Below are 23,282 nucleotides of genomic sequence, written 5' to 3'. Positions count from 1 at the left end.
ATCGAATGATGTGAATAATAAATTTAGCGACCCGACCACAGGGAGCTTATTACGACTGGCCTTTTGGGAATTCCAATGGATGACGTATTCGTATAAATTCTTATGACGTCCCATTTACATCCAGCATGCACATATGTATAACTCGACAGTCACCGACAATATTCCGCATCAGTGACGTTAGACTCACGTGTACTGTAACAGCTGTTGATTATCATTTCGCGTAAGATTTTCCTGTTTAAAAATTGCTCTCTGAGGGCGAGAGGATCGCAGTGATTCTGCGACTGTGGAATAGAGAGGATGTGTTATCTAAGTGCCGTATGAATTTTGTTAGATATGAAATTGCAATGTGAATTTTGAAATGCAATCGTTGAAGTTTTGGAGGAGAAGACCGAAGGCGGAGGAGAATGTGGTGGTAAAGCACAGAGAGCATCCGAGACTTCGGAGATTGATATCATCTAAAGCGTAAGTTCATTTCTTGAACGTGAAGTAGTTTTCCACTTACGATAAATTGACGGATTATTAAAAACGGTGAAAAATTTTCATAATAAACCATTCTGCCCGGAATGCAATTTTGTTCAACGTACGGATCGTTCAATTTTTTCAGGGAATCGTTGCACATTTAAAATTTAATCTAACGTTTCAGGGAGAAATGGAAATCCTCACTAGGTATTAAAGCCTAAAATCTATAAATAAACAGTAGAATGGAAGGCAGAAATGTTCTAAAGCATTTCTATCCTATCTTTTTCAAGTACAGAAAATTTTTCTATTCATAAATGGTCCATTAACCCTCTGAAGTGAGAGGTATTTTCGCCACTCGGGGTACTCGCCATGAGAATCGGCCTTCCCCACTCCGACGTCCACCGTCCGACTCACTCCGCCTTTCACCTTCAAGGAGGTGAATTAATTACCCTGAACTAATTCCATTTTGAAAATTCTTTTTTCATGCACTTGATACAAGTCTTGATTCAACATTGTACCCACCCTTCAGTACGTCAGAATGTTGGCAATTCCCTTTGCCACTCTCACCCCCTGTATCGCATTTGCCAAAGAATAATGGAAAACCTCACTTACGGGGAAGAGTTGTTCACACGGAAAAAACATAAAATTATCTTTTACGGTGAGAACTTAGCAATTGAGGACCATACCCTCCCGCAAGTAAAATTTACTACTGAACATTGCAAGTCGGTACAGTAGAAATTGGCAGTTCTTCCTCGAGAATGAAACCATCAGTTTTATAGAGTCACAAATTTTCCTTCCTCCGATTGCACACTCCACGATCCATTTAGAATTTATGTGTTTACGTTTTGGGTGATTTCAGCGAATCTTAAAAATTCCCGGTGAAAACTTCCTTCCTCATTTCATTCGTTGAACCATGAAATTCATGGAAACGTTTTGTATTCGACAATAATAATAGTCAGAAGGCAGCTCACGTGCGCAGTTCAACCATTGAAAGTTCAATTACTGTTCATTTAATTTCTCGGTAACACATGAATGTACCGAAAATATCTTCATTCACGTTAATTGGCAATCGTCGTTCTGCGAATTATGTCTGGGGTAATTGTATTGTTGTTCTCCGTAGAATTCATCCAGGTTAAAATAGCACGGTAATCAATTCTGTATTTAAACAGCCCATTATGCAATCAATATTTTTTCGCTGAATAATTTTGTTGATTAGAATTCAATTGTAATTGATACTCATTCAACGATTCTTTAGATCTTCTAATTACCAAATCATAATTATTTTATCAATATTATAAATTACAATTCATCATCTAATCCGTCAAATAATTAATTAACTGAATTTCAATGAAAGAATTTACTCAGGGATATTGCACCCCAGAACCCTGAAATGTATATTCTTATCTTAAATTTCCCAACAGTTCTTTCTTGACTTTCCGGGTAAGACTAAATGGGATACGGACAACATAATGATGAATCATCGATAGTTGTTTTAGAGGAATTAAAAAATCAAGTAATTTCATGGCAAAGTTCAACATTTTTTCTAATTCCAGAAAAAACAAGACAGTCATGCTAATCACGTGATTGGCCTCTCAATACTAATTGCAAGTAACAGTCAATTCTCCAATATAACAACCGACCTCCATAGCAACTTTTTCACCGCTCAATGTCGTTCAAGTTAATAGCAGCAACGGAAGTTATTTCCACGAACACATACATCGTCTGAATAATTAAGCCACTGAAACTCGAGTACGAGAGAATCATTTGTTATATCATAACTTAAGCGTTATTATTCCCTAGAATCACGTAAAGAAGGTGGATATATCGATAAAAGAATAAAACCCAGTCTATTCCAGTCACGGAGCCTCCCCTGGCGCTATTGTACACCTGAGAGTACACGCGCGACGTGTCTCCCTGGTCCTTTATGCTTCGGATGATTGTTATGAGACTCGTACACTATTGATACAAAGGAGTGAAGCAGACAAGATGCAACGAATATTACGTGTGTCTGACTTTGTTAACTTCGGCAGTGTGATTTTCGGCACGTTCGGCGCGTTATTGCTACGCAGAAAGACTTTTTACCGTTCGAGACCCTATTCGAGGGTTGATTATTGTTTTATCTCGATATTGGTATTTCTTTCACGATTGAAATTAATGAGAATAACGGGAGAATACTGGCACGAGTTAAAACTAGTCTTGTCTGGACTTACACGTTGTAACGAGGGAAAAGAAAATTTTTGAAGCCAATTTCACTGTCTGTGTTCTGGAGAAATCCCTAAATTTGTGGCTAAATAATCTAGAAGATAAATTACTACTGCTTCTGTATGACAACAATAGAATTATGCAAATACTCATGAAGATTCCTGGGTACCCACATAGCATCAGACGTATGAGCATAAAGGATAGTCAGAGAAGCGTAATAACCACGTGCACAGGAAGTACCACTAACTAAATACACCAAAGTGGGAAATACCTACAAAATGGAAGGTCCTGTCAATGACCCCTCGTATCCCACTTCTAAGGATGACAACGAACAGTGAATTTTTGTGAAAATTGGTTAATTTCCCTGAATTAAAACTGCTCCACTTTCATTAAATATTTGCAAACAGAACCTACAGTTTTTCAGCAGAGCAAAGTATTTCCTCATTGTACGTGTCACAGACTGAAACCGGAATTTGTGAGACTCAGCGAAATCCTCAAATTTGCGGTTCAGAAAATTTAACAGACAAATTACGACTGTTTCTATATGACCACAGCTAAATTATGCAAATGCTCATGACCATTTCTAAGTACCCGCATCTCATCAGATAGATGAAGATAAAGGACAACCGGAGAAGCGTAATAACCGAGTGCATGGGAAGTACAACTGACTAAATACAACAAAGTGGGGGAATAGCTGGAAAATGGAAAGTCCCTTCAATGACCCCTGCTATCCCTCTGTTAACGCCCTGACGGCTTTCTTCCCCACTCACATGCGTGTTCACTTACACGATTCAGTTCGAATTCAACTGCCGTACGCGTGACATCATAGGTTTAACCCTGAGCATAAAAAAACCGGTGAACTTCAGCAAATAGATCTTAAACAAACTTGTAACCATGTAAATCGAAAAATGTAAAACCACAAAAATTGTATCCACCAATTTGATAGTCTTCAGAGACTGATATTCAATTAATCAGATGAACAAATTAATCATGCTGGATCCAGTGAATGAACAATTTTGTCGTCGTCATCCCTCGCGACAGAACCGGCGTTCAGTGAAAAAAGGACAGGCTCGCGTCAGCCGTCCTTTGAAAAAAATATTGCTATCGATAATGACAGACACAGAGCTCGAGACTGACGTGCGAAGCCCCGTGTATTCACGCCGAAAAAAATTGAAGAATAGTCAAGTACTGGCTCCATTCGGAGCCATGAACTTGTCCCCGCTTCTCACTCTGGCTGTTGACGAAAAAACAGTTGTTCAGAGTACAAATTGGAGCTTGATTAACAGAGAAGATATTCCGCGAACGGTGAAACTTAATGCATCCGTACAGACAGATTGCGACTCGAGAATAATCGGATGGTACAGCAAACTCAAACGAGATATTTTGAAGAGCATTCGGACTAGGGTTTGTCCGGCAGTTAGTAACAGGTGAGTGCAATTATTTTCTGAGGTAGAGGACCATTGAATGAAAAATTTACGGAATTATCTCGCCCGTTTGAGAATCATGGAGGTGGAAAGCTGTCGTGAATTATGATGGTGTTTTCCGTGATTAAGCAATTGCGGTTTACGGGGGATAAAAATCTTTGTGCGTATGGACTTATCATAATTAAGTTCACTATTTTCATTCTAAAATAAAATAAAAAGGAAAAACTTGATGAAGAATATTTTGTGAGGGACGAAAAATTCGTAAAATTCGTAACCGGTTTTACATATGAATATCTTTCGATCAACCGTGCGAAAATTATGGTATGAAAAAACAAAGTTTGTTTAAATGATGAAAATAAAGTTCATTCAGTGGTGTTTCAATATTTTCCTCTACCACGCACGTGGCTAGGTGAGTTTAAAGACCCCCCCGAAGCGGCAAATGGATACCTCAATGTCGTCTAATGTACCCCCTGCACAGGTGACTCATTTTCCTGAGCGATAGGTGCACGATACATGCGTTAGTAAAGAGTATTGGAGTACGTGTATCACCTACTTACCCCACTGCGTGTTGTTATTGTTGTCTGTACGCCCACACGTTGCCACATGCGTGCCGTCCATCTGCATCCGTGTGAAACCATGGGCTTGTAAATGGACTTCCTTTAGGGGCAGCCAACCTTAACGCGGGAGGCTTCACACTGTGATTTCATTGTCGTATCTTTTGCAATGGCTCACTTGGGTTAGTATTACGATAACTAGAAGCGAGATGAGCGTCCGGTTGTTTATTGTTCTCGGGAATTTTTCGAAAACCTGTAACAAGAATTAAAATATCTAGAAACTACGTTCGTGAAAGCTATTGAAGTTACTTTCTAATTGTATAATGTTTTCGGACAGAACCGAAAATTATATTAAATACTAAATTGCCTGGAATTACACATCTGAGTTGAAATGCTGTTGAACTAAGAAGAAATTTTTATTTGGATTTGCCATATTAATTTTGTATAATGTCAAGATAAGAATTATGGATCACCACCGCTCTTAAAGTTCTTCGAACATTATTTCGCACTCATGTTTTGGGTCGCTCTGTGATTCAGATAAAATATCTTCCATCATCACCATCATACGTTCAGATTGTTTAGACAAGCAATTAATTAATCCATCTCTTAGTCATGAGTTCGCAATTATAACTCTGACATGAGGCAAGAATACACAGTTGAGTCACTACCACTGAGCATATAGGTTTAATACATTTTCATAACAAATTTTAATCTCATTTGATTGGTATTTCGTTTAGCCTTCCTCCTTCTGCGCTTGATGACTTTCTTAATCCAGTTTCTATAATGAATAACCTTGGTATACACTCCGGGAGATGTTCCACACCCATCTCCAAAAGAAACAATTCCGTAAATCGTTGTATCAGTTGCTAGGGGACCTCCTGAGTCCCCTTGGCAAGCATCGTAGCTCTTGCGAAAATAGCAGAGGTGCGTTATGTTGGAAATTGCTTCAGAATACCAGTCAGCACTTTGCAGACATTCATCGTAGGAGACATAGTACACCTTCGCTATTCGTAAAGTTAATGAAATTTCCTAAAATCAGAATGAGACAATTGAAAGAATAGGAAAAACACTTTTCTATAAAAAATCAATAACAATTGAGGAAGCCTGACTGGATGCCCTGACAACATACTTTTGTATTGGTTTTTCCCCACCCGGACACCCAAAGTTTATTCGGAGATTGCTCATTCGCACGAGGCAAATTGATTGGCTTGATACGTTCCGAAAGTTTGAGTTTACGGCTGAGTCGGAGAAGGAGAAGATCATTTTTTGGAATGTTGTCATAAGGAAACACCTCAGTATTCTCGAAATAAACGGCCTTCTTTAACCAACGAACGGAACCACCTTCATGAAGATACGTGGATCCAGCTCGGACATAGTAATCTTGAGGATCCGCACCTTCTGGCCTAGGAATAAGGAAACTCGATGTCAGCTCAATCACTTGCTGTCATATCAGCTCCAGATACTTACATGCAATGATAAGCAGTCAAGACCCAATATTGATTGAGAATACTTCCACCACATAAAAATCCGGTTACTCCGTGATGTAATGAAACCTAGGAACAATATCAAAAATTTTAATTAAGTCGATATAGCAATTAGAAAAAGATATTAATGACACGTACCATGAACGGCCGCTTTTCGATCTTGATAGAATATCCATTAACGATTCTAGAGCTCGTAGTTTCTCCAGGTTGAGTCCAAATAGCTATGAAGCCTAAAAAAAATATGTACACTTCTCTTCTTTGAATTATGATCAATGAAAATTACTTACCATAAAGACAAAGAATTTTCACAGAACTCCACATTTTTTTAAATGAAACAAAATGAGAAGATGGAATACTTTATATGAAACGAAGCAATCGTTAAAGTCACGAAGACAGCAGTCGTAAACAGGATGATTAGTGATTTAAAGGGGAGAAGATTCAAGTTTATCTAGTTCAAGATAGAAAGAATGACTAATGAGCGCAGACAATAGTCAAGAGATACACTGCGGCTTTTATTATCACTTGCGAGGGGATTATCTCAAAAATTATTTGCTTGATTATTCCAATTTTCAGCATGTGACAATAAGTACACTTATCATAAAATATATCCATGATCTGAATAGCCAGCATCATCGTTATTAGAATAATGGAGGGACTGATTTTATGTTACCCTCATTCTGAAGAATCCTACAGTTTAAGTTTCCCACGACTGCTCCTGATCACGAACAGAAGTCATCTCCTGATAAATCTGAAATAATGATTTCCTTATTCACTGTTTCTGATTATCACAGGAGATTGGAGCATGTGGGCTTAATCAATCAATTAGTTTTTTCACCGGAGTTGAAGAAGTTATCGGTGATTCAGAATCGGTGGCGCGTTCAGTTCGATAGACAGCAGCAGCTATAACAGTGATGCATTCATAAAACATCGTAGCCAGCAGAAATGTGTTGGCAAGGGATGCAATTGTGTTTTGTTTTCGTAGCACTTTGGTCTGACTCAGACGTTGCAATGAATTCATTAGCTTTTGTGCTGCTTCTTTACGTGGGATTACACCTGAAATAAATTAATTGGTAGAGCAGAAGACGCGAAGTAAAACACGGAGTGACTTGCGAAGCCATAGAGAGGCTAATCATCCAATAATGAAAGGATTTGTACTTCCCAAGGGACTGATAGAAAATAATTCTCTTCAGAAATATTTTTTGATTCAATATTTAGCAACCGGTCATAGCAATTTTTCCTCCCAATTTAAGTGTTGTAGATAATAATTGTGGAAGATTTGGTATTGAATAAGGAATTCAGTGAAATAAATTCCATAACTGGTATAAATATTGAACTTATCAGAACAATCTTTGTCTCTTAAACTCTGATTTGTCAATGTACCTGTAGAAAAGTGATTCTTGCGCGATTGCTGATTAGTTTCTTCGGAGGAATCTGCGGAATCATCTGAATCATCAAACTGGCTTGACGATTCACTTGAACGGTGAGATTTATTTTCGTATGACCTCATCACCTCCGAAGCAGGTTTTTCGGATGGTTCTTCAACTTGTGATGATGGATTCACTGCAGAATTCGCAGGGACTGGTTGTTCTGGTGATGGAACTGATCCGGAACCATTTGGATTTGATTGTTCCGATCCCGGTTGTTCTGGCTTCGGTTTCTCTGGATTTTCTTGTTCTACTATTGGCTGCCCTGGTCGTGATTCATCCGGTTTTGGTGGCTTCGGTTTTGATATACCATCATTTTCCCAATCATTATCTCCAAGCAATGACCCTAAAATAGTATCCAGAAATTCGTCCCAGCATCTCTTAGATTTCACATGCTCCGAAAAATCAATGCCCAGAAACTGTGACATTGACTTCACTAGAGTTCCCTCTACAGCGGTGAACATCGAGCGAACATCATTCACAGCCCCGAGGGCAATCCTCATCAAATTATGTTTATACGCCTCCAAGTTGTTAGTTATTGTCACGTACATCCCTCTGGCTTGAGGATCATTCCTGGATATTTTCCGTAGTTTATGTTGGGCTGAAGATGCTCGTTGATAAATATAAACGCAAGTCCCGATTTCCTCCAGAACGTCAGCACCCAATTGATTTTTCAAAAGGACTTCTATCATTTGTTGCGCTATCTTCTGCGCTTCTGTTCCCGTTGGGGACCAACCCAGGCGATTTGACATATTCATTCCAACATTGGGATTGTTATCGAGTCCATTAAAGACCGAACAAGTTATCGTCGATGCTTTATTGTCAACTTTACAGCTGTTATTGAGGTCTCCAACACTTTCTATCAATCTTAGAGCAGAGGGCCAAAATATACGCCTGTGATATTCCCTCAAAGCCTTCGACTCCGCAGACTTTTTTGTTTTCTCACCAACATAAGCACTGACCCTTCGCATCTCCTTCAAACATTCATAATAGCTTGACATCCCATTCGCCAACACTTGACATGTCATAGCTTCATAACCGCTGTAGATAGTTTTTTTTGATGCTGGATGTCGAGGGACTGCTTTTTTCAGTCGATTTCTGACGATCGTGGCTGCGGTTCGTGGAGAATGTTTCATTACCTCAATGACTGCTTTCGGAAGATTGAAATAAGATTTTGCTGATGACATACATTGTCGCGCTCCAACGATGTAGTGCTTCCAATTTTTGATGAATGTCGGTGTCATCAAGCCGGAGGGTGGCTTGCGATGCATTGAGGATCTGCTGGTAGTTTCTGATTCCCGGACAACATATCCCTTTTTAATATACTCACTCCTTTCAGAATAATCTCTGATTTGTGAGAGTGCCTGACTAGCCAAGGGAATTAACTTCTGTGGAAATCGATACAATTCGTGATAAATTGAATCCACGAAATTTAGTCGATTCCATCGATTTTTCCTGTTGGTATCATAAACGCGCCGAGAATTCACTATAGCAGTCATTGGTGTTGTTGAAGGGGCCATTTTTTCAGTCAGTTGTTCGTCTGGTTTTGCAAATTGAAAGGGTTTTGATAATTCCTCAATATCATTGAGAATAGAGCTTCCGATAGCAGTTACGTTCCAATGAAATTGATTATTAGATCCATATCCGTTCTTCAATTTGAAATTAGATATTGATGCAGAACTCGACGGTGTCAGGAACTTTCGTAATAAATTATCTACTGTCTTATCGATATCATTCAACATAGAACTCCCAATAGCCGATACGTTCCAGCGAAATTCGTTCTTGGATCCATATCTATTCTTCAATTTCAAGGTATGCATTGATGTAGAAATCGATAGGGGTAGAGAGGTCGTTAATATGCTATCAACTGTCTTATCAGTAGCATTGCGCTCTGTCTCATTCGCCAGAAAGTCGGGGATTATATTTTTTTCTTGCAAGTCCCTTTGATCGACCGCCGAAGCCTGAACTCCTGTACAATCGACTGATAAGCTAATGGACCATTGTTACTACTTTATAGTCAATTATCAAATACTTACCAATTAACAACGTCAACAGCATCCACACATACATGTTGAAATAACTGAATTTTCGACGGCGCCTGTTTCCTTTTATAGCATAAATTATCTGATCTCAAAATTTGAGTGACAATAAAGTTAGAAGAGGCTGCCATATTTACAACTCATAGTGAATGATGACACTTTGGGTTATGGGTCGTTCAACATTGTGAAACGGCTGTATTTCATTATTTATGACATAATAAAGTGCGGTAAAATTATTGCAGTTTTGGTGATAAGCTCAGCTTTGTCACAGATTTTCGGAAAATTTATGGGAGATAAAATCGTAATGTGGGATCATTCCCAATTAATGAGGTGATAAAATTACTACTTCCTTGTCCTTTGTGGCTAGTGTTCCATTAAATGGGTAAACACAGCGTTGAATGTGGTTATTAATTGGATGGATAACATCATGATCTCGTGGTGGAATATAAAGGAAATACGAGAAGATATTACATGGGATAACACGTAAAGGTATTGCGAACAGCCACTTCTATCCAAAAAAGGGAGAATGCATATCTCTCCAGCAATCAATATTTTTGGTACATCGAATTCGTGATCCGAAGGGGAAATCAGTTTTCAATCTTTCTGGAGAATTATTTATTACCTTTTCAATTACGCTTTTGTTTTCGTTCACGCAAAAAAACGCAGTGTTACAGGAATGCTATTACGCTGCTCAAGGAAATTCATAAATTTTAGTAAGATCTTCGTAATTTTACCTCATAACCGAGCAGGATTGAAATGGAAAAACTTAAAAATGATTTTAATGTAGGGAATAGCTAAAAAAACGTCTATAGAAACTAATTTTTCCATTAGAGATTCAGACACTTATCCTTGACATTACCCTATGCATAATAATTACGCTATCTGGTTTGTTATCAGTGGATAACTTACTATCGAATTCTGCGACCTTTGAATTCCCAGAGGGTGTCGCCATCTGAAGGCTAAAGGCCAACTCTCTCATCAGTCTTAGCCAATACCAACTGTACTCTACTTGCGTCTCCAGTGGGTGTCTGACAGCCGGCATCCTTGGCCCAAAATATCGAACTCTCACTCAGAAATAATATACAATAATTCAGAAGTGGTTTCCAGGATTAATCCGTGCAGCAGTGAATATTTTGACGTGTTAATTCCTCTCATTCTGCTTTTGTAAAAAAAAGAGTTGTTACGCGCTTCTAAATCGAGTGGATCGATCGCTTAATTCATCTGTTTATTATTGCGGTTGATCAATAAAAAAATTAGTACATAGAAAAATGGACGAGGAGGCCATGTGGAAAGGATTTTATCACACCATTGTGGAGGAAAAACAAGCGAAAGAAAATGAAAATAGAGAGAAAACCGCCCATGAACTCAGGTAAACCAACTCTTTGCGTCATTAAAATTCAATCGTTGATCATTAACTATTTTTAATTCGTTCGGTAACTAAAAATAGAGCTGAAACATTTCTTTAAGTGATTTTAAATAGATTCCATGATGTTTGAATTTACCCTTAAAATTATTCGCACTGACACAACATGAAATAAACTAAAGATGATATCATTGAAAGTTCCCTGAGGTGACCGCTCTGCAGCAGCAAAAAAACATACGTCAGATTCTCATAAAGCAATCGTGACGCAAACACCTCCGGCTTTCGGTAGGCAGGCCTGTTCTATTCTTATTCGCACACTTGAATACCGGCACCGAAATGATACAAAAGCAAGTAATTTGCAGTCGTCCAGAAAACAAGCAATGCATACGAACACTTTAAAATTAAATTCTTGAAGATCTCTTGCCGAAGGTCGGGGTGCATGATTCATGACTAGCTATGTCACTTAGAAATAGTGGTGTGCATATAGAATCGAGCTACCGTAATTGGTTCAGAGAAGCTGCATTATATTCCGACAAGGTGCGAATGCCATGCAAAAAATATTACTTATTGTCCTGCATGTGCCGTTATTCTCGTGACTATCCATTCGGTTCGCAATAGAAAAAAAAAAGATTTTTGGACGCTGCGATAAAGTTCCCAGTTTTCAATAGAAAGAAAATCAAGAACTGTTGGTTACCAGAATAAAGAATCGGAAAGACTAAAAACTCTAATAATTCTATCGCCAGGAAAATGATCGAAAATCGGAATGAAGGAGTTATTTATTGAAGATTTATTATATCCTTATTTTTCCCATTTCTTATGCGTCGAAAAGGCCATAAAAATTATGTTTTTCCTTCAAAGTATACGCTCGATTGACGCGTGTAAACCATTGCGAGTTCTAGGAACCGCATCATCAATGCAATACAATAGACACGATAAAACCCACCATCTATTCAATTTCAAAGTAAAGAGAGGCGTGTGTCACGCAATCCTATTAATCCGCAATAAAAGGCACTCTAACATTCCGCGAGTGCGTTTATCGATACTGACTAGGGCCATGAATTTGCACATAATTGTTTATTTTTTAATGGGGAAAATTCCTCAGAAGGTCAGCAAGAGGCAAATGCTCTGTTTTTGTGAATCGGTGTCAAGGATAGAAACACATTCTTTTGAAGAAAAACAAATCCCAGCTTCTCACTTTCTTCATTCGCACTCTTTAAAATTGCAATATTCCACGATTTCGATGTTTCTAAAATGAACATTTCACTTTTTTCCAGATTGAAGACGAGCAAAACAAATTTAGCTACGCGTGTGCCGTCTGGATCGGCATTAATTTATTCAATAATTTTTTCTCTGTCTACTGATCAAACACAAATAACTGGTTCATAATATTTTAAAGTGAATATTTGAAACTGATACCTCGACGCGAAACAACTTGAATAATGTCGACTGTTTTTTGGGGGAAATTAATCACGCGCGTGGTGCCGTGAAGTGTCCACAATGGGACAAGCATGTACACCAGTTCAATGAACGTCATAAGTGTGTGTAAACACGGCTATGAATGAATTCTTACGTTAATAGGAATGAAAAGTCCGGACAATCGTTCAAGACCATATTATCGTTATCATGGAAATCGCATCCTCTGGTTCACACCTTCCTCCTACTTCTCTCATGTTCAACGGTTTCGAGGAGGAGAATTCAGTCTACGATAGACTGTGACGGGAGTGCGAATGTTCGTGCTCCAGTTTGTATTGTGTGAATGAGATATTTCTAGTGATTATGTAATTACCGCGATAGCAACCAACCGATTGTGATTATGAAAGCAATGGTTTTTTATTGAACGCTTAGGTATTTTATTCGAAAAATTATCACTGGATTTGTTGAATTTTCAAAGGACAGTGGAAGAGACAACAATGGCACATTTTGATAAGTTCGATACCAAACATCCCTACTATGCTATTGCTGCATTTCGTATGAGCCAGAAAAGAGAGGATAAACCAGTTACCGTAGGCAGTATTTATTGGAAATTCGCTGCGCATAATTTTCTCCATAAAAGGTGATTCACAGTGTTGAATGGGTTTGGAATGATGGAAAATGATTTTGTGATCGTCTAGCTATTGTCACGAATTCCAGCATGTTTGGTTACGCGAATTCGTTAAATGATAAACTAGAATTATTGAATTTAGCTGTGAAATATTCTGCTTCATTGATAGAAGGATTTGATTGTAGTCAACGAGATTCCCTAGCTATTGACACTGTTGATTAATAATTAACCGAAAACATTAATCTTTGAGAAGCTGCTTTAACAACAGCTGAAGCGTCAGATATTTTCTATTAATGTCAGTAAATCTCCGGAGGGAGAAAGTTCACTAGACTCGAAGAGGAGATCGTCTTATCGTGACAATTCATCGAGTTGTCATGATATAAATAATCAATTCGCTAATATTGTTTTATATAGAGTGGCTAGAAGTACATTAAATGTTTCGCATGTTTAAATGAATTTTCATTGCTTGTTCATCATTCATTTATCTAGCACTAAATTAAATATGATCATTCATTAGTCATGTGAATACATTGTCATAAATTTTCGTAATTATCACTCAATCAGAGAATAAATAAAATGATTGACAAACTGTTCTGCTCCAGTTGATTCCGAAAATATCTCAAGAACGGAAAATTACCGCAATATTGATAACAAATCTTGCGATATTTTCCGGGTTTGTCACGTCTCAATACTTTTAAAAAATCACCCTTGCAAGTTTACCAACACTTCATAGGCTTTATGCATAAATTATGCTGAGGAGCAAATATCATCATGTGATCTTCACCTCACTACCCACAAATCAGCCACAATTTTTTTTGTAATGATATGTTGCCGTAGATTTTTCTTTCTCTTTAGCATGAATTCGTGAAAAAAAAACATCAGGACTTGTGTTGTGAAACTCTGGCTTATGTTTTCGTTGAATTAGCAGGAGCCGTTGATATGCACTCACGCAGAGATGAATTTCCGTGTGGGAAGGCCAAACCATGCGAAATCATTGAAGCATGATTCCTCACGTGTTTTGGTCAATTATCACGTACCAAGTTATTGTGGCTCATAGCACATAACCATTTTGCAACTGGAGTAGGCCAGTAATCCTCGTGGATGGCTTACGCACTCCCTCCAATGCGTTCTCCGGAAATGGTTGAACAGCTCTTTCAATATTTGCAGGATCCAAGAGTCTGATGGGGGATTCTTCGAGAACTTGGGAACTCTCCTGGCGGAGAAGGCGCGGGCTCAGGAGGCGGTTGAAGGACCATTACCACGGAGTTGCAGTCAGAGGGATGACGACGAGGATGAGGATGAGACTAGTGAGGCGAGCATTGACGAACCCACAGAAGCATTACTCGAGTCTGATAGTGACAGAGACGAGAATGAACGAGCACTTGATATTGTTGTCGGCTCGGTTGGATGGAACGTAAGTGATCTATTATGATGCCCTTAATCATCATTGGCAATATCAATAGAGATGCAGTTTTGTAAGTCAAGTGAATGCCAACGTCATAATAAATGATTTTTTTTCTTTCATTCTCAAAGTGAATTCGAACTGCTATTCATATTTTATTCTACAAGCACTTATTTGTTGGATTCCATGATTAACAGAGATGATCTGTTTGAATACAATGACAACAAACATGTAGTGTTGCAGCTGAACTGAGGGTTTCATCGAAGACAAAATTAATGAAAACGCAATTTATTTCCGGGGATGAATTTATGAGGATTCCTTAAAGAATTCTCATTTATTCTGATTAAAAAAGGAGAATATAAATCGTAATGATCGAATGATGAAGTTGTATTCCATTTCTCTTCCTCTCAATGAGGTTTCAGTTTATCAGCACTGGAATCTCACGTTAAGATGTGAATTGCATACTGATGCATTATTTCATAAATCACTGGGTATCGTTGAAAACTCTCCCATATTTCGAGAATTGCGTCATCGGCACACAGTTCTATAGTGCTCAATAAGCAACACGTTTAATTATTCTAGTTGATGGGACGACGTCAAGACATGTCGGATCATGTCTCTCACGCAATTCGGCTATTCACTCTGACATGATGTCGATGGAGCAGTTCAAAGGCCGGATTAGGGTCATGAATACTGCTCAATTACATATGTACTTAGGGTATCATCTAAGTCACTGCGTATGACAATTCCATTACATTTCTCTTCGAGTGGTAACAGTTCTCGTGAAATGCTATCACAAATTCGCTGGTGGTTTTAGAAACCTCTTAGAAATCATAGAAATTTGTTGAAATTTCATTTCTAGTTACATCGACGGCTAGGTCATTAGCAACTCCTTACGAAATAAAGCGGAAATTAATTAGAATACAATTTTAAAAAATGACTGAATGTTTTCTATTCATTCAGTTGCGTTGTTTCATTCAAAAAAATTCACAGCTTTCCTGTATATTTTTTAAAATGGATAGAGATACACGTTAAAATATCAACAGAAAACTTTAAAAGAATTGGACTTCTCTTAATAAGGTATTATACCGAAATATTTTCTGTCGAATATTTTACATGTAATATCCCAATTGAATTGGCTAAAACCTAATAGAAAGTTCAGGTAGACATGCGGTAGAATTGGCAAGTCTATGCACTAGGTTTTTCTGTTTAATTTTTTCATGCGTGACATGTTCAGCGGACCATTTCTGTTGGAAAAATATTTAATTGTACTCAAGAGCTGAAGAATATTTCTCAAGGATTTAAAAAATCCAGGAAATTTTCATATAAAACTATAAAAAGACGAGGAGAATCTTAGAACAAATACGTCAGATTTTTTCATGAATTTTTTCATGAATTCGCAGGAAATAATCAGTCTCTCCAGTAACAACTGTAACGGCGACAATGAATTGAGATCCGCTTCAAGGGTAGCTATTCCAGGAAACAGTAGAATTTCGAATGTAGAGAAATGTCGGCTATAAATTTGGCGGGCCAAGGGTACTAGGTCGGGATGAACGGGGAATTGTAATCACTCGCGAGTCATCTCGGGATGGTTCGGGCTTTTGCGCTTGCGTTCGTGTGACGTACGTGGTGCAACACCACCACGAGGAGTCGGTGTTTGAAGCATTGGCTATTCCTGGCAGTGTTCAGTGCGACTTGGTCTGGTCTTCTCAATTTGTCTTTTCATCTATTTCTTCTTCTTCATGTTCCTTGGGCCCGTGATTGGCAATACCCTCGCTGGAGGCTAGGCCAGTGAATGAGTGCATTCTGACACGTGCGCCAGGATGTAGAGATGCTCGGTTAAATTTCGTATTATTTAATCTGTGTTGTGTTGGTGAAATTAGCGATTTAACGGGATTAGTCTTCATGATCTTGACCGGTTATCTACTTAAGTGGGTGACAAAAGATGGATCAAGTGTCAGTGGGAGTTGAGATTATTCTGAAAATTTACATGCCTTTGGAGCTTGAAAGATTCCCAGTATTTTGAAACAATCCCTGAAAATTTGATTGGATGCAAACGAACTATTTCTAAATTTTGAGAATAATTTCCCTAAGAAATAAAAGAAAGAAAGAATCGAGCGAAATTGTTGACTGATAATTTCTGGAAGTTTTGCGTTTTGAATCGGTAAATGCGAATATTTGTTGGACCCGGGGATTTTCAAAAATTTCAGGTACTCCTTCAGCGAATAAATGCAGAACAAGTGACACTCATTAAAAAAATTACTGACGATTTGATGCTCGGCTCGAATAATCATTTAATTTTGCCATTGGATTCGATCGAAATCTTGGCAAGTGTTGATTTACCGGATTCATTTCTAAAATGGAGATAAGTTTAAGAGCACTTTACGAAATTATCATTCATGTTTTGGGCTCATTCGTCAGGCTGATTGTAACTTCCTCCGACAAATTCTTTCATTGTCATCACCCACTTCCACTTCTCTATTGAACGGTCCGGACCGTAGTTTGGGCTCGTTGGTGCTCCTGACACCTGGGCCATTCAGCAGGAATGAATATAAATATTTCGTACGAAATTTCTCAAGTTGAAAACGGCGAGGTAAAATTAGTCTATTGCATAACGGTTGAAGGAATTATTGGTGTAAAAATAAATCAACGGGCAAAATTTTTAAATGTAGAGCGGGTTGTTGGTATGTCTGGACATGCCTTGATGTTCAATCAGTTAATTGTCGACATATCAACTTTCATTGAATGCAATTGTAGGAGCATATGAACGCGACACGGTTACGGCATTAGTTTTGCCAGTTTAAACGGGATGCGGCCCAGATAGATGTGCTAATATCTAGAATTTTGAGTTGTACACCTGCCCATGAAACACTTCTACCTGTTGATTGCCAAAAATTACGAGAATCGAGGGGATTTCGGCCAACGAATCGATCTGTTGAACGCACGACTCATTCGCAGACACAAAAGCTCAGATTAAACTCGAGTAAAAAAATAGTTTTTGATGTTTTTTTTTATTTTTGTAGTGATGGCAGTGAGTCAAGTATTTAAAGACATCTGCTGCCGCGTTCTCACGATTCTTTGAAGCTTTAATTATATTTTCCGCTCAACAAAATGAAAAACCTCGGACACCTAAGAGATACTATTAATTTTTTCTCATAAATGAATGAGATTTATTCATATTATGTGTTAAAAATCATTGTAAAGTCTCACATTCAACTGTATAAAAAATATAACAATTGGATTTAATGAAATATTTTCATTTCTGACAATTCCACGATACTCCAATGAATTCATTCGTCACAAGCTAATTAAAGCACACAACACAATCGGATATGCACGGAAAGGGGTGAGGGAGGTCGTGTCCATATTATCGACTGTAAAGGTCGAATCCACAGTTCATTCTCGTAAAAACTCGATGAATCTGTTGATCGCTGAATTTCCCCGTTATATTTCTCAAATTCCCGCCTACCAGTCATCTAATCAACCGGTCAAAGTTGAATCTCCGGAAAATCTTAAGTGTTAAAGAAAACAAAACAGTCCCCTAATCTTAACGAATCGAGGCTGTCAGGCACGTGCACATAAACGGACTCTACTCTATTTCGTTGTCTTCAGATAAACAGTTCAAGTGTCAGTGTATTCCATGAATCGAAATAAAAAATTAACGATTCTAGATCATCAGAATTTAAATTGGACAATTGTACCAAAGATTTCGACGCGATTGAGTGGGTAATTGACTTGCAAATCAGAGTTTAGATAGTTCAGTCCCATGAAATGTGCAATAGACAGTAGAAAATTGAACACAATGGTCGTGACGAGGACCTTCAACGGCATGTGTACTATAACCCGAAGTAGGAACACCTTCCGGGGTATTCCTAAGGCAGAACTAGAGCGCAAGACCAATGCCATTCTTCAGGCTATGACGGTGAGTTATGGAAAATAGCTGGAGGAAAATGCAATGGTTAAATTTGTAATTTTCTTATCCATCGAATGCCACGAAAGTTCGATCTACGATAAACCACTGGCCCAGTAGTCAAGTCGATGATATTGGTAAATCCTTGAGTATGATTACATAAATATATTTGTAATCTACTGCCGTTGCTTTCAAGGAATCAATCAAACATCTGGTGTGTTAAGTAATTTTGATATTTTATTGAGCCTTGCTGGGATTTCAGATTGAGGAACTCTACGCTGCTCTGGTCTACATGACGCAACATCAGATTGGGTATGATGTTTCCAATGAGTGTGGAGTAGATGCACTTCTTAGCCACCTGCAGCAGGCGTTCAAAGTGGATAATGAAATGCATGAACAAGTCCTTGAAGATACTCGAAATATGGAGGTGAGCGAGAGCAAAAATATTTGTATAAGGACGAAATTCTAGCGAAATTGTTTTAGGCCCCCGTGATGCATCTGAATGTTGAAGTGATCGAAGCCAAGGAACTCATCTCGAAGGATTCCAACGGCAAGAGTGACCCTTTCTGCGCACTCTATCTCGAATCAGCTCCTACCAGGCGGTACAACACAGCTGTGAAGACAGCAACGTTGACACCAACTTGGGAGGAGCATTTCGAACTGTAAGTGTGCAGTACAGGCAAGATGAATTTTGTCAAAACTCATACTCCATCGAAGTCGTCATTTCTCGCCCATAATCATATTCCCCTGAACCGATTGAACCCGAATTTCAAATAAATAAAAAGAAATTTCATTGCAGACCTCTAGAAGATGCTGAAAACGACACCCTGTGCTTAGAAGTTTGGGACTTTGACGCAGCAGAAACCGTCCCCGAGAAAATGAGTAAAGTGAAAGACGTCAAAGGAGTTCGAGGTCTGGTCAAACTCGCGAAAGAGATCGCTGTGACAGCCACAACCGGTAGCCACGACAATGAATTCATTGGTCGAAGTAGAATTCCGCTACGAGACATACCCGTGTCTGGTCATACAATGTGGTATGCCCTCGAAAAGAAGAACAAATCAAAGCGCCGAGGAGTTGTCAGACTCCGACTAGCCTTCAGTGCAGAACACAATACTCAAGTGGCAGCTCAAGAGCACCGACACCTCATCAGAATTCTCCTTCTTCACGAACTCGAAATCGAGAAAGTGGAGAAGTATTGCTGGTGTGGTAGGTGGTCAGCCCCGGCAGAGGCCCTTATCCTTCAACACTCTGCACAGAGAGGACTCCTAGCGAGGATCGTAGCCCTAGCACAATGGGTTGAATACTCTAGAATTCATCAGCAACATCCGCTAAACTTTGCAGTCTTCAATAAACTGGCAGTTGAATTAGTCAGACCTCTCGAAAATTGCCTGTTCTCAAGTGACGAGACTAGACTCTTCTGGGATGCCACGAGAAAGATCATTTATTCCTGTCTGAACAGCATCAGAAAAATCCGACGACTTGCTCCTGGAGATAAAAACGTAATGGCTCAAATGGCAGCCATTCTAGGCATCCTCTCTTCCATATCTTCCCTGGAAAGTCCAAAAGACTTTGATTTATTTCCTCCAAAAATGTTCGGCTGGTTCCCGGAACCCGATGGTAGCCCCGTGGACATCATGAAGGGATTAGAATTTACTGTGATTCAAGGAGGGGCTGAATGGTTTGATCACATTCTCAATAACAACGCTCCCGAGGCTGATACAGATGATGACGCATTAAAGTTCCACATCAAAGTCATTCAATTGATCAGGGCAGATCTTCAGAGAGCAATAGAAGTGTATGATAGAACCTTCATTAAGAAAGTGAACTTCCCGTACGCAAGGACTTTGTACGTTTATTACGAGAAAAGAATCAGTGACATGTGCACCATTATAATTGAAGATGTCTGTCTAAGGCTGAAGAGAATCGAATTAGAGAAGGACGACGATACCGAATTGACTCTTGGGACAACATTATTTGAACTCTATTTGACCCTCCAGAGATACGCTGTCTTAGGGACAGTATTTTGTCTAGACGGTCTTGAGCATTTAAACATCCAGAGCTATCACGAGTGGTTCCGAGCTGGCGTTGGCCACTGGTTGGATATAGCAGTTTACAAAGCACTAAAGAGAATCTCCCGAGCTGTTGAATTTGATACCCTTCAACCTGTCGACTCAAATGTCCAGTACAGTTCAAGTGCAGTCGATACGTTAACAATATTTTATCAAATCAAAGTCTTCTGGACACAACTTGCGTGGCCTGATGTGGAAGGGTCATACACATTTATTGCTAAAATTATCGATGACATTTGTAAATGTTCGATTTCATACGCGGATATGATGGCAGCTAAGGCCGAGAAGGTAGACAGGGAGACGGAGGAGTCTGAGAATAATAGCAGCGTCTATGAAAAGAAATTTGAAGTATCTACCGCCTGGTGTTTTGCTATTAATAACATTGATTACATTAGAACGTCAATTGCACCATTGGCCAATGATTTGGGACTGCAGACGATTATCGAGACGTTGGGTGAGAACAAGACTCAACAAGAGGCTGATCGGTGTCGACAAACTCTTCAGTTGATCATTGATAATGCCACTGATACGGTTAAAAATAAAATCATTGATCTGTTGGAGGTTGTAGCAAACAAAATGCAGCCGGCAATGAACAGGTATCTCATGGAGGGAGCTGAGTTGATTGATACTATCAGCAATGCTATGGATCGCTTGCTTCAGTATTTAGACTCGAATATCACGACTCTGCATGATAATCTTAATGAAGACAATTTCGAAAGGGTGTTGCTCGTTATTTGGGAGATCATGTCTCAGACATTGTATCAGTTGGTCAATAGCAACTTGGAGAAGAGGAGACCACCCTCATTCTACTCGAATCTCCATAGGACCCTTCATACTTTAATTAGGTTCTTTAATTTGGGCGCCGATGAAACTTCGAATGTACAAGTACTCAAGAAGATTGAACGGTTATTGAATCTGCATGGATTGGAAACTGCTGAACTGATTCATCGATATCATCTGGAGCGGTTCCAGGAGCAGAATGAGATGGAGGACGCTCTGCATGGAATGGTAACGATCAAGGCACATTTTGTGGAAAATTCTTTGGTCGTCCAGATTTTGAATGCTAGGAATCTCAAGGCTATGGACAGTAATGGTGAGTTAAGTCGAATCACGGGCATTCATTCTTCTGCATTGAAATTACGCAACTAGAGCAGTAAAAATATCATAGTCTGATATTTAAGTGATTCAGACAATCAACAAATCTAGTCTTAACTCATTCTCTAGTGTTACATGACTTCAATGCAGATTCGGAGTATATCTGTTTCTTAAAAGGTGGAATAATGCTTTGGGGAAGTGGCAAAGAGCTGAAGAGATGGAATTGTCAGTTGAAGGGAGTTGTAGATGGGGTGGAAAGGGTTTTGAACGATGTTTTTGTTTCAATTTTGTAGGGGATATTATAGGCAAGCTGTCAACTCTTGAGCGAAAACTGCATTCGAAAAGTAAACAGACTAAACAAAGACTGAAAGAGGTGAAGCCAAGTATGTAGCGAACGCAATGATAATTGTTATCATTCCCTTGTAATTGCGATGAATCTCACAGAATTATTTGCCTGTTAATTCTGTTTTGGAGAGCTATCGGGATGATTCGGGGCTGCATGAATGGCGTTCACAATAAATTTTGCATTTGAATGCTCTGAATCCAAAGATCCTTCATCAAATTATCTAATGCAATGGAATTTACAAATTTTATGGACCATTGTTATCTGAATTGTTTAATCCACAAAAAAACCTCATCGTGCATGTTATCATGCCTATAGAAATTCCTAATTATTAAACAATAATCCTTCAGTTTTATAGCTTCACTGTTTGATGTTTTGCAGGAAAATGTGATCCTTATGTTAAGATTCGCCTTCTCCCCGAGGAGAAATTTTATGATGTTAAGATGCCAAAGACTCATGTGCAGAAGGAAACGCTCTTCCCACTTTTTGATGAGACTTTCAACATTCCCCTGACTCCTGAACAACGAAGTATCGAAGATGCTATTCTAGTTTTCGAGGTCAAGGATAAGGACTTTCTGAGGACAAAATTTATGGCTGAGGCGTTCCTTCCGTTCAGTGAAATCGAGGACACTGGACATGAACGCGGACTGGAATCACTGAACCAGACTCATCTGAAATTATCACGACCGATCGATAAAAGTGAGTGTCGTATAATATTACTAATGAATCATTGATTCTCCTGAATCGTAATTCGCACATTGTTTATCTTGGTTTCTATTTTCAGCTACTGACGTGATACGTGCCTTAGAACATCGGAAAGGAGACAACCAAGCGATGGAATTCATGTCGAAACTCAACGCAAAGTCAAACACGAGATAATCTATACCCAAAAAAAATTATTCCTTCGAAAAATTGTACTTCAGAATTTATTTTCTTCCTAATGCTTTATCTGTCTATTTCAATGAATGTGAATTTCATCGATGGAAGTCAGACTCTTATATAACTGCTACGTAAAATTGTAGGCTGTGCTGATCAACGATGTATCCAAAAATTTTAATTATTCGATAAGTTTTCAAGACATATCTGTGCAATTTTTGAATTAAAAAATGAGATATAATTACGCAGCTTCAGAGCTAGAATCAAACTAGTGCCTTACTCGTTCAATGAACATTCTCCAATGGGCAATAAACTCATCACCATTGTTATGTTAATTACATGTTCGATTTGTAAATAACTGTTTTACTTTGTAATAAAGATATTTATATAATAAAAATTGAGGGAATTTTTTACTCATTCTCCCATCAGGTGATCCAATTTTCAAAATAAAAAATCTAAAATTAATTCGTTGCGTAGAAAATCAATGTTTATACGAAGCCTCGACACAACTCATGGCAAATTGAAATAGACCGCACTACGCTGTGCTCCTGAGATAAAATGGTTCCTGCATCATCAGTAACTCAGCTACCGACCGAA

The 23,282-nt window shown here is 38.7% G+C and overlaps 3 protein-coding genes across 18 annotated transcripts; 1 reads left to right on the top strand and 2 right to left on the bottom strand.

Moving 5' to 3' along the window:
- Positions 1–271: 271 nt before the first annotated feature.
- Positions 272–23,082, top strand: LOC135169574 (protein unc-13 homolog 4B-like). Of its 16 annotated transcripts, none has more exons than XM_064134703.1 (9): positions 272–462; positions 12,841–13,002; positions 14,158–14,404; positions 18,565–18,729; positions 18,786–18,964; positions 19,102–21,464; positions 21,760–21,849; positions 22,191–22,508; positions 22,594–23,082. In XM_064134703.1, the coding sequence occupies exons 1-9, from the start codon at positions 359–361 to the stop codon at positions 22,686–22,688; spliced, it is 3,723 nt and encodes a 1,240-aa protein (XP_063990773.1). In that variant the 5' UTR covers positions 272–358; the 3' UTR covers positions 22,689–23,082. The 16 variants fall into 16 exon arrangements, with proteins under 16 accessions (XP_063990773.1, XP_063990806.1, XP_063990743.1 ...); XM_064134673.1 differs by lacking the exon at positions 272–462 and adding an exon at positions 3,511–4,088; XM_064134712.1 differs by lacking the exon at positions 272–462 and adding an exon at positions 10,593–10,955.
- Positions 5,019–6,466, bottom strand: LOC135169865 (trypsin alpha-like). Its single transcript, XM_064135256.1, has 5 exons — positions 6,411–6,466; positions 6,262–6,353; positions 6,107–6,192; positions 5,769–6,042; positions 5,019–5,668 (listed from the first exon to the last, which is right to left on the bottom strand). Exons 1-5 carry the CDS (start codon positions 6,442–6,444, stop codon positions 5,324–5,326), a joined length of 831 nt encoding a protein of 276 aa, XP_063991326.1. The 5' UTR covers positions 6,445–6,466; the 3' UTR covers positions 5,019–5,323.
- Positions 6,615–9,732, bottom strand: LOC135169744 (uncharacterized). The gene is made up of 4 exons (XM_064135016.1): positions 9,584–9,732; positions 7,504–9,516; positions 6,959–7,176; positions 6,615–6,871 (listed from the first exon to the last, which is right to left on the bottom strand). The coding sequence occupies exons 1-4, from the start codon at positions 9,615–9,617 to the stop codon at positions 6,818–6,820; spliced, it is 2,319 nt and encodes a 772-aa protein (XP_063991086.1). The 5' UTR covers positions 9,618–9,732; the 3' UTR covers positions 6,615–6,817.
- Positions 23,083–23,282: the final 200 nt, after the last annotated feature.

This window comes from Diachasmimorpha longicaudata, chromosome 1 (genome assembly GCF_034640455.1).
Source record: "Diachasmimorpha longicaudata isolate KC_UGA_2023 chromosome 1, iyDiaLong2, whole genome shotgun sequence".
NCBI classification, from domain to species: domain Eukaryota; kingdom Metazoa; phylum Arthropoda; class Insecta; order Hymenoptera; family Braconidae; genus Diachasmimorpha; species Diachasmimorpha longicaudata.
This window is presented reverse-complemented; position numbering and strand designations above follow the sequence as displayed.